A 10,914-nucleotide genomic window follows, 5' to 3' on the forward strand; every position below is an offset into this window, starting at 1 on the left:
TTGTAATGGAGAAGGCGGTATAATATTGGTTTGTAACATCAAACAGTTCTCTCTCACTGCTAGGTGGGGAGGAGAACAAGCAGCCACTATTAAAATTTATCCTGTATGAAGAGATGCACAGCCCGTGAGGAAACAGAAGGCTGACAGACTAATGGTTTCCTGGAAAAAGGTGTTTACAAACAACCTGCTATCTTTTTTAATTAAAAAAAGCGGCCAGCACCTGGTGGCTCTCCCGTGTCTTCCCAGCCACTCACCCCTCCTGCCAGCTGGCTTCATTGTCTTTCTTTCTCTCTTTCCTTCTTTCCTACCTTCTTTCTTTTTTCTCTTTCTTCCTGTTCCCTTTTTCTTCCTTGTCCTTTTTCTCGTTTCTATTTTCTTTTTATCTTCCCTTTTTTATTCTTTTTCCTTTTGCCATTCCCATTCCCTTTTCCTTTTTTCCTTTTCTTTTTCGTTTTCTCTTTTGCTTTCCCTTTCCCTTTTGCTTTCTAATTCTCTTTTTCTTTCTCTCTTTTTCTCTTGCCTTTTCCCTGTTCTCTTTCCTTCTCCCTTTCCCATTCCCTTTTCCTTTTTTCCTTTTCCTTTTCCCCTTTCCCTTTTTTCCTTTCGCTTTTGCTTTCCAATTCTCTTTTTCTTTCTCCTTTCTTTTTTTATTTTTTTTCTCTTTTTCTCTTGACTTTTCCCTGTTCCCTTTCCTGTTCCCTTTTCCTTTTGCTTTCCCTTTCCCTTTCGCTTTTGCTTTCACTTTCCAATTATCTTTTTCTTTTTTCTCTTTTTTCTTTCTCTTTTCCCTGTTTCCTTTTCCTTTTCCCTTTTGCTTTCCCTTTCCCTTTTGCTTTTGCTTTCCAATTATCTTTTTCTTTTTTCTCTTTTTCTTTTTCTCTTTCTTCTTTCTCTTTTCCCTGTTTCCTTTTCCTTTTCCGTTTTGCTTTCCCTTTTGCTTTTGCTTTCCAATTATCTTTTTCTTTTTTATCTTTTTGTTTTTCTCTTTTTTCTTTCTCTTTGCCCTGTTTCCTTTTCCCTTTTGCTTTTGCTTTCCAATTATCTTTTTCTTTTTTCTCTTTTTCTTTTTCTCGTTTTTCTTTCTCTTTTCCGTTTCCTTTTCCTTTTCCCTTTTGCTTTCCCTTTCCCTTTTGCTTTTGCTTTCCAATTATCTTTTTCTTTTTTCTCTTTTTCTTTTTCTCCTTTTCCTTTTCCCTTTCCCTTTTCCTCTTTTTCTCTCGTTCCCTCTCCCCCTCCCCGCCCCCGCCCCCCAGCACCAGGGCCAGCTCCCCGCTCCCCGCGGGCGGGGCGCGCGCGGCGCCGCTATATCTGCGCGTGCGCGGCGGGGCGGGGCGGGGCGAGCGTCGGGGAAGATGGCGGCGGTGCGGGCGGTGCGCGGGCTGGTGAACGGCGCCGGGCCCGGCGGGCCGCGGGAGCAGGTGGCGGCCCTCACCCGCGACTACCTCTCCCAGCCGCGCCTCAGTGAGTGCGGGGGGCCGTGGGGCCTGGCGGGGGGCCGTGGGGCCTGGGCCTGGCGGGGGGCGGGGGGCCGTGGGGCCTGGGCCTGGCGGGGGGCGGTGGGGCCTGGCCGGGGCGGTGGGGCCTGGGCCTGGCGGGGGACGGCGCGACAGGGGCTGCACCCCGGGGCACGACGGCTCTGTGGGCGCCTGTGGGCTGCAGGGGGGGGGGCAGGTTCTGTTCCCTTACAGCGAGGCTGGGCCGTCTGCTGAAAAAGGGGAAATGCAGGAGCCTCAGCACACCCCCCTGACCGTGCTGTGGCGGGGGGGCAGCGTTGTCTGGGGGGGGGACTGGCCTTTTTTTGGTGTAGGCAGTAATTACGCAGGTGGCTGTACCTGTGTGCGTACCCATGGGGCGAGGGGGGGGCAGGGGCTTCTTTGGAACGGCTGCCTGGCTTGTGGGCCACATCCATCATCACAGCCCCAGCCCCCCAAGCCTCCTGCCCCAGAGTGGAGCGGAGGCTCCAGCCCAGCGTGGAGCCAAGGTGCCTTCCTGCTCCGCTCGCATCTTTCCATGTCAGTTTTGTTTTTTCCCCAAACTGCCACCACTTGCAAGCTGGGTACGGAAAACATTCCGGTTGTTTCTGATTTGTCATTGAACTGGTGGTTGATCTTAATGGGGACACGAGTTCTGGGCTGGTGAGCTGCTTTCAAGGGGAAATGGTGCTGGACGATGTCAAGGAAACGTTTTCTTGTGGCCGAGGCAAGCTGGCGTAAGCTGTTTCCCATGGATTGAGGAAGAAGTGCTCATGAGACAGTCATGAGATGGAACGCGCAAGAAAATGTTTTCCATTTCTTGCGGACAGTGGGCTGCAAACTCTTGCAGTCCAAGCAGAGCCTTTTTGTAGTGTGAGGTCCATGTAATTCTCCTGGCTGAGGTGAAAGGAGCAGACCAGCTTGTGCTTTTCGTGAAGACTAGTTCAGGGACACGTGTCCTGTCTCAGGGGGTTTTGCAGGATTTTGACAAGAGTAAAACTGTCAAATAGGAGAAATAAGTGTTCTGGCCTTAGACTGCTTTATACACCCAGTGACCCTCAAACCTTATCTAATGCAGTTTTGGTTATTGCCGATTAAGAGATTACATTGCAACAGTTCAAACCATTTAAGTGTAAATACTGTGTTGGTGACAGTCTAAACAACACGTAAGTGTGCCAGAGCTGGGCAGTCTGAAGTGGCTAAGCCAGGTGATTCCCCGTGGCCTGGTGCTGGTGGAATTTGTGATCTGTCCTAGTACCACGAGTGCCTGTTTCCTCTGCCTTGCAGTGTGACCAAGAAGAGGTGCTGGTGTCTCTCTTGTTCCGCAAATGGCTCCACTTGCTCATTTTTCCTTCCCGGGAATAAGTGACTAACAGTCACTCACTTGGTCACGGCTCCATGTGACCCTGATAAAGCTTTAACTCAATTTGACTTTTATCTGTGGATCAAGTGATGCTGGGCTCTAGCTGGGATACTGGTGTGTTCTCAGAGCAATGCAGGAGGACTGTTTACTAAATTTTTCACAGCTTTTCCATTGGATTGCCAGCCGAGGGATGAATTCTGGGCGCGCAGTACCTCAGACAGTTGTATGTAATGCTAATACTTGAGCTGCTGATGTTTAAGACATGAGTGTTCTGATGAGCTGGCTAGCTGTGGCCTTCTATCAGGTGTTGATCCTTAAGTTAAACCAGGATAACCCCAGAGTAGGAGCAGTTTGGCTAAGGTGGAATTCAACCTTTTACGGTGTAGTGCATTGACTTTTTCTCAGAAGACAGGAATGGTGTTATAAAAGGTTGTCTCTTAGTGTGTCGAAAGACACAGCTCACTGTAGAACCTTTGCTGATCAGCTTCTGAGTGCAAGACCTGCTTGCTTTGCTAAGTACAGGCTTTCATTCACATGGGCTGTTTCAGTGTCATGGAGCAGGATGCTTCTGTGGTTAAAAAGAAAAAAACCTGGGAGCTGAGTATTGATATTAAGGTCTCCTTACCAATTTTAGACATAAATTTCAGTGGCACTTTCTTTATCACAAGCTACAGATGTTATCCCTGCAACTGTGTAATTTTCTTCGCTTAAAATGTCAACTCTACATCATATTGGTGTTTCTTGGTGGTGATCAACTTGTCCCTGGATGTAGACTTAAAGTGAATTTCTGTGACAGACAAGAAAATGGCAGTATCATATCTTGACGCTACCTCGGGTGCTTTGCAAGTAGCAGCAAAAAATGCTGGTAGTGGAATTTTTACCTAACCCTTCCTGTAGAGTTTAGGATAAACATCGAAGCCATGCAGAGCTGGGTCCAAAATCTGCAAACCTGAGGCTGGTGATAGGAATGAAACTTTGAAAACTTTATGTAGGATGTTCCTGATGTTCTGAGGAAGCACCTGACTTGTGGCTTGCTTTCTTTCAGCTTATAAAACTGTATCAGGTGTGAACGGCCCCCTGGTTATTCTGGATCAAGTTAAGGTAAAGATTCAGATTCTTAATACAGCTTTTTGAGGGAGGGTTTACATGAAAAGCTGTGACAAGTTAAATCCAGACTGCTATGTTGGGTTCTTTGAGCAATTTTAATGCAAGATATGTTTCTGACTTGAGATAAATGAGAATATGCAAGTTCCTGTAAAGCCAAGAAGAGTTGTCCAGGTCCTGGAAGAAAGGGAGAGTTGTTGAAACTGTTGGGAGAAAGAATGGAAACAGTGTTTCAGTTTTACCAAAATCCCCAGAATGTTTTCTAAACATGAATGTGGAAACATACCAATTGGCTTTGTTGTTGACCTTTTTGTTACCAGAGCATAAGTGCTTTGTGAAAGGAAACTGTAAACAGTTCTGGCTTGTTCTCAAATTACTGGTAAGCTGCTGTTGAAGGCAGGGGACTGATGCTGCATCATGGATTTCCATTAGTATTTCAGGACTACTAGGGCTATTAGAATGGCTTCTGCCAGGTCTGTCCACAGCCTGCAACACTGAGCAAACGTTGTATGGCCCCTGTAAAAATAGCTTTATTCTGATAAATTTTAATTACTTTGGAATGAGGGTTTTTTTGGTGATAAAATTATTCTTAAAAATAATTGAGTAGTTGCTAAGCTCAAGCTTGCTTGAAACAGTGAATTTGTTTCGTGACTGATCTGGATTTTAATACCTTCCACGATCTTTCTTGCTCATCCGCAGTTTCCTAGGTATGCAGAGATTGTCCACTTGACTCTTCCCGATGGCACAAGAAGAAGCGGGCAGGTTCTGGAAGTTAGTGGCTCCAAAGCTGTGGTTCAGGTATGACTAGGGACAGGAGTGTCTCTTGGTGCAACAGAAAAATATTTTTATTAGCCAGCATGTGTCTGAGCCATGTCAAATCCATCTTGCGATACGTTCTTCTGGTACTGTAAATTAAAAAAATCACCTACTTATTCCAGGTGCAAGTGGCATGAATAATTTTAGAAGATTGAAAACTGGAATACAGTGACACATTTTATTTGCATCCCCCCCCATTGATTTCTTTGCTTCTGGATTAAAGGAATCTTTCTGTAATTGTTTAGTATCAGATTAAAGATCACCTTCTATGCTATGTGGATGCAGGTATTTCTTCTAAGCAGCTGTTTCTTGCTAATATTCATTCTTATCTGAAGAACTTTACCCTGTTGGCAAAGGGAAATGCTTGAGATCAAAGGAATGGCACTGGGTTTGTTGGTTGCTGCTGATACACTTCATGAATTTAATTTAAAGTAGGTTGTTATGTGCTGTTTTGTACTAGCAAGCTGCTCTTGAAATCCTTTGCTTGCAGAGAACTGCCTTGCTTTTCTGCCCTTTGGCTGATCAAGTTCTCAAGCTGTGAAGCAGCATTCTAGTATGTTTTTTTGTAAAGCACAATACCTATTCCTTTTTCCTGTCTTGTGGTGTTTTTTTTCCTTCTGCTATATTTACAGGTGTTTGAAGGAACTTCAGGTATTGATGCTAAGAAAACATCTTGTGAGTTTACCGGGGATATTCTTCGAACCCCTGTGTCTGAGGATATGCTTGGTAAGTCCTTGCATATTGCTTTGAAGAATGAACAGACTTACCACATGCAAACTTATTTTCACAGTAATCTACATTTTGATTTTATTGCTGTTTCTTGTAGGCAGAGTGTTTAATGGATCAGGCAAACCTATAGACAGAGGCCCCATTGTTTTAGCTGAAGATTTCCTTGACATAATGGGTATGTTCTTAATCCATTTCTGGTATGAAGTTAAGCAAATCTGGTGTTTCTGGTTTCTGAATGTTACGATAGATCTGGTTTTGAACATAGGATCTAGCTGTTGGGGGGCATTTAATCTTCTTTTTAAGTATGTGTGTGGCATCAAACTCAGATTTACACAGGTGCAGGAAGATGGGTAGCAGAAAATAACTGTTTTCTGTAATGCTTGGAAGCTGTTCTTTGAAGTGTTTGTAGACTATCTTAATTATACAGCCTCCAAAGATAAAAAGCTAATAACCTGGCAGGCTTTTCTGGAAAGCATTCTTACCACTTATGTGACTACGGAATGCCAGAGTCCTGGGTTCTGCAAAAGGCTCAGGCTTCACCAGGCACATCTAAAGATTTGTAGGGCTAACGGTGGGGTTTGTGCTTTTTGACATGAGCCCTAGGTCAGTGCTCAGAGTCACTGGTGGTTTGATCAAGCTTCAAACACGTACATGGAATAATGTGTTCTCTTGAAAAAAAAAATACAACAGGTCAGCCAATCAATCCCCAGTGTCGTATCTATCCAGAAGAAATGATTCAGACTGGCATTTCTGCTATAGATGGCATGAACAGTATTGCCAGGGGGCAGAAAATCCCCATATTCTCAGCTGCTGGCTTACCCCATAATGAGGTGAGTACTCAAGGCTGCTCTCTACACTGTTAGTGGCTTGTGTTTCACTGGGGTTAAAAAGTAAACAAAGTTAAGTTCTGGTCTGTATAATAGCATCAAGTACACAGACTGTATTTTCCATTTTTTTCTCTTTAGATTGCAGCTCAGATATGTCGCCAAGCTGGCTTGGTGAAGAAATCCAAAGATGTGATGGACTACAGTGAAGAAAACTTTGCCATTGTGTTTGCTGCTATGGGTGTAAGTCAATATCATTGAAGGAAAATGGTGCTTGAGTAATAAATAAGACTACGCTGAGAGTAGTTGTAGTATTCTGTCTTAAATATGTAACTAAACAGTGCTAAATTCTTGGCTGAATGGCTGAAAATGCCAAATGACCAGAAGTATTGTGACAAAGTGTGTCTGATCAGGATAGAGTATCTTGAATTCTAGGCTGGAGATTTAAGTTAATTTTTAGAAGTAACTCATTCTGTTGGGAATGTAGGGGAGTCTGCATGATAAGGCAACCTTTGCTTTTGGATTATTATTGAGATGTTTAGACCTTAACATGATGCAAAATGTAGTGTTGTGAAGCCTGGTCTGGAACTGATGCCTTAATATTGTGACTTAGGTGAACATGGAAACTGCTCGGTTCTTCAAATCGGACTTTGAGGAAAACGGGTCCATGGATAATGTGTGTCTGTTCCTGAACCTGGCCAATGATCCAACGTAAGTAGTTACACCATGTTGGTTGGGAAAAGCTGAGAAGAACGAGTAAATTGGAAGATGAAGCCTTAGTGGTGTCCTGCCAGATGTTACTTACGCCAGCATATTGCAGCAGAGTTGGATATGAAATGCTGGTACTCCACTTGGTGCATGTAGCAGATTTTCAGAGGGTTTATAAGTGTCTGTAACTTAAACTGTTACCTTGCAGCCTTAAAGCACTTGTCATAAATAGTGCCATACTGTTCTATTTCAGCATTGAACGTATTATCACACCTCGTCTGGCTCTAACAACAGCAGAGTTCTTGGCATATCAGTGTGAGAAGCATGTGTTGGTCATTCTGACTGATATGAGCTCCTATGCTGAAGCTCTGCGAGAGGTATGCATTTATTAACTCTCACCCTGGGTGTTGGCAGAGAGTTTGTAGTATAAAGTGAGAATGTGAACTTCTGCTCAAGCTGTTATGATTAGTATTTGTTACACTGGTCTTAAATAGCCAGCGAGGCTTTTAGTTGTTATTTGATTGTCTAGGACTATGTCCAGCAGTCAAACAGCTATTGCTTCTGTGATAGACTTACTTCCCTGGTGGCATTCAGCAGTTGGGTATTATAGTTTGGGATTTGCCTTGTTGTTTTGTCCCACGTGTTGCGGTGACGTGCTTCTCTTAGCAGGGGTTTTTTATTTTTGGTATTGCCCACAGGAAGAGGTATTGTTAAGTTGCTAGTGTAGCTTAATTAGGGGAGACAGCAGGTCTGTACGAGTGATCTGACTTGTTGGAAACATTTTTCTGGATTGCCTCAGGTTTCAGCAGCTAGAGAGGAAGTGCCTGGCCGTCGTGGTTTCCCAGGTTACATGTACACTGACTTGGCTACTATATATGAGCGCGCTGGGCGTGTGGAAGGCAGAAATGGTTCCATTACTCAGATTCCTATTCTTACCATGCCCAATGATGGTGAGTTATTTTCAAGTGTTTTTAATAAAGAGCACTTCAAAGGACTCCTTTGGAGCAACCTGCTTTATTTTGGACACAGCAAGATAGGATGTCCTGTGGCTGTTAGGTTTCCATTTGAATATTGCAGTTCTTAGCTGCCTTCTCTGTATTGCTAATAGAAATGCTTTGCCCGTTTCAGACTGCTGCACTCCTCTCTGGCCCTCTGTCAGGAGTGCTTACAGCTGTAATCCTTGCATAAGTGTGCTTGGTGACATACGGGGGTTACTGACTGATGACATATTACTTCAGGAGTCAAAAAGCTGCTGTGTCAGTGCTAGGTTGGATACAAAAGGTCTGAGAACTGTCAAACCATTTCCCCGCTTCTCCCCACAGACATTACTCATCCTATCCCTGACTTGACTGGATACATCACTGAGGGACAAATCTATGTGGATAGGCAGCTGCATAACAGACAGGTGTGTACTGCACTGGTTAGAACATTTAAAATTACTCTGTACTACTTGAAGTAAGTATTAATGCTGAAATTCTTGGATGTCTTCCCTTCAGGTTTACCCGCCTATTAATGTCTTGCCCTCCTTGTCTCGACTGATGAAGTCAGCGATTGGGGAGGGTATGACCAGGAAGGATCATGCAGATGTGTCCAACCAGCTGGTACGTAAAAACCTCTTCCAAGAAGCAGAGGCATATTTCAAATACACCTTTTGTTAAAGGGCCTGTAAAGGGCATGCCAGACAGTTGCAATCCAGAACACTCCCTGAAGCTGCTTTAAAGCATTGACTGAGTGTTTTGTGAGACCCTTTGCTTGAGTTTGAGCAGAAATGGTTACTTGGATGATCAGGGTGAAAGCACTGCTGTTCCTATCCCTTCTAGTATGCCTGCTATGCTATCGGAAAGGACGTACAGGCTATGAAGGCTGTAGTTGGTGAGGAAGCTCTTACCTCAGATGATCTTCTTTATCTGGAGTTTCTGCAGAAGTTTGAGAAGAACTTCATTGCTCAGGGTAGGTGTTTCAGGAGCATCGCAGTGCGCATTAACACCTGGAAGGTCTTGTTCTCAGATCCATCTAGTGATGAGGCACTCAGTTTGTGGTTGCTTTCTGCAGGTCCTTATGAAAATCGTACTGTTTATGAGACCTTGGACATTGGCTGGCAGCTTTTGCGAATCTTCCCCAAGGAGATGCTGAAGAGAATTCCTCAGACAACGCTGGCTGAGTTCTATCCTCGAGATTCGACTGCAAAACACTAGCCACAGCTTCATCTCTAACTCCTTGCTCTGTGAAATGCTGTTTGTTTTCTTTTTTTCATGTGTTGGTGTTTACTTGTCGCCCTTACAATTAAGACCAAGAATAGGTGACACTTGTGCCAGTGTTCCAATGTAAAAACTGGTAGCAGTGTAAAATATCCCTTCTTCCAAAGCCTGGATCTTCAGGGAGATGTTTAGGCCAGCTCTTATAAATGTGCAATAGCTATCACAAAGCTTATTCTTGGTGGTTTTTTTTCTTTGAACTGGACCTATGGTAGACATTTCGAGAGAATGTCTGAGGCTTACCAGAAATTGCAAATCTTTACTTTCAAGCCAGGAGCACGTGGGTTAGAAAACATCAAAGAGCAAATGTGACTTCCTTTGTCCAAAGCATCTGCTTGATCTGGTTGTACGCAGTTGCTGCACTGCTGGCGGAACAGATGGCACTCTGCTGTCCTGCTGTTGTGCCTGAAGACCAGGCTAATATGTGGAAAGCGTGGCGTATGACAATGTACCACTCTGAAAAATGCAAGTCACTGGTTTTTAACTGTGGCTTAAGATTGTTAAAGGTATGCATGAAGTGAAAAGCACCTAGCATGCCTATTGGTGCTCTCCGCTAGCAAAGGGTCTCTTTGGAGGCTGCAGGCCAGAGCATTGCTACCTGAAGGTAGTATGATAAGGCTTAGTTGCTAATGCAGAGGTTTTAAATTGAAGTTTGCCGAATAAGCTTCCTAATTACCTTTTTCTTTTTTTTTTTTCCCCTTTTGAATTCTGGAAATGGCAGAGAGACAAAACAATAGCTAAAGCATTCCGAGATTAGTAGTTTCCCAGTGGGCAAAACTATTGGTAGTTCAAGGCTTTGTGCTGCTACTGAAGGAGATTGAGATGTAAAAAAAAAAAAAAACCAAAACCCAAAACAAAACAAAAACCCCCAAATCAACCTTTTATACCTGACACAGTTGTGCTGGTGGGAGCTTTTAAATATTGCAATTGGAGAAAGCAACTTAATGTGTGAATGGATATTTTGAATTCTGTTACAAAGCATGCTCTAGGTGGCATTGGGTCCTGAGTCATGTTTGAAACTGTTGTGGTTTGCACTCTAGGCACAGATAGATGAGGCTCCAAGCCCAGTGCTGGCAGGCTTTCTTGCTTTTTTCCAGGCTTAATGTACTCTGAGCTCTGGTCTAGCTAACCAAAGCATGTTGCACCTCTCTGGACACCTTCAGCGCTTGTCTAGGAAGGTGCTAACATGACGTGAATGATAGATTCTAATTTCAGCTTTCCCTGGCGTCTCCTAGTGCAGTTCTCTCTATAGTTTGTTCAGTGTTCTCTGTAACTTGGATGCAATAGCAACTTCATTCCAGTGCATTCCACCCTAAAGCTATGTCAAGTCTATTTTTCTTGAGGTAGGGATGGGAGGTCGGAAGTGTTGGCATGAGAATACCTTAATGTAAAGAATATCCAAATAAATATGGAAAGTGTTGAACAAAATGGAAGCTTTTGTGATTCTGTGCGTGAAAACAACTTTAGGACCCCCAGCGGCTCAAGGACATCCTAGCCACTGCTGGAAAACCTATTTACCTGAATGAAACTACTTCATAATGTGCTGAAAACACTTCACTTCCATTTCTGTGTGCAGCAAGGTTCCACTTGAGCCACCCCCACCTTATTATCGCTAGAGCTGGCTGATTCTGATGATCAGGATT

The 10,914-nt window shown here is 43.9% G+C and overlaps 1 protein-coding gene across 1 annotated transcript; it reads left to right on the plus strand.

Annotated features, from left to right (window-relative positions):
* The first annotated feature begins 1,328 nt into the window (after positions 1-1,328).
* Positions 1,329-10,137, plus strand: ATP6V1B2 (ATPase H+ transporting V1 subunit B2). The gene is made up of 14 exons (XM_055820195.1): positions 1,329-1,461; positions 3,881-3,936; positions 4,639-4,737; positions 5,388-5,481; positions 5,582-5,659; positions 6,175-6,314; positions 6,450-6,551; positions 6,922-7,019; positions 7,270-7,393; positions 7,816-7,966; positions 8,339-8,421; positions 8,513-8,617; positions 8,837-8,966; positions 9,069-10,137. Exons 1-14 carry the CDS (start codon positions 1,353-1,355, stop codon positions 9,209-9,211), a joined length of 1,512 nt encoding a protein of 503 aa, XP_055676170.1. The 5' UTR covers positions 1,329-1,352; the 3' UTR covers positions 9,212-10,137.
* Positions 10,138-10,914: the final 777 nt, after the last annotated feature.

The sequence above is a fragment of the Falco peregrinus genome, chromosome 17 (genome assembly GCF_023634155.1).
Source record: "Falco peregrinus isolate bFalPer1 chromosome 17, bFalPer1.pri, whole genome shotgun sequence".
NCBI lineage: Eukaryota > Metazoa > Chordata > Aves > Falconiformes > Falconidae > Falco > Falco peregrinus.

What these genes read in the sequence shown, in the direction of transcription:
- ATP6V1B2 (XM_055820195.1), top strand. Translation starts at nt 1,353, where the DNA reads ATGGCGGCGGTGCGGGCGGTGCGCGGGCTGGTGAACGGCGCCGGGCCC. An exon ending in TGTGTCTGAGGATATGCTTG is followed by an intron (nt 5,482 to 5,581) that starts GTAAGTCCTTGC and finishes TGTTTCTTGTAG; the next exon opens with GCAGAGTGTTTAATGGATCA. An exon ending in CTGGCTTACCCCATAATGAG is followed by an intron (nt 6,315 to 6,449) that starts GTGAGTACTCAA and finishes TTTTCTCTTTAG; the next exon opens with ATTGCAGCTCAGATATGTCG.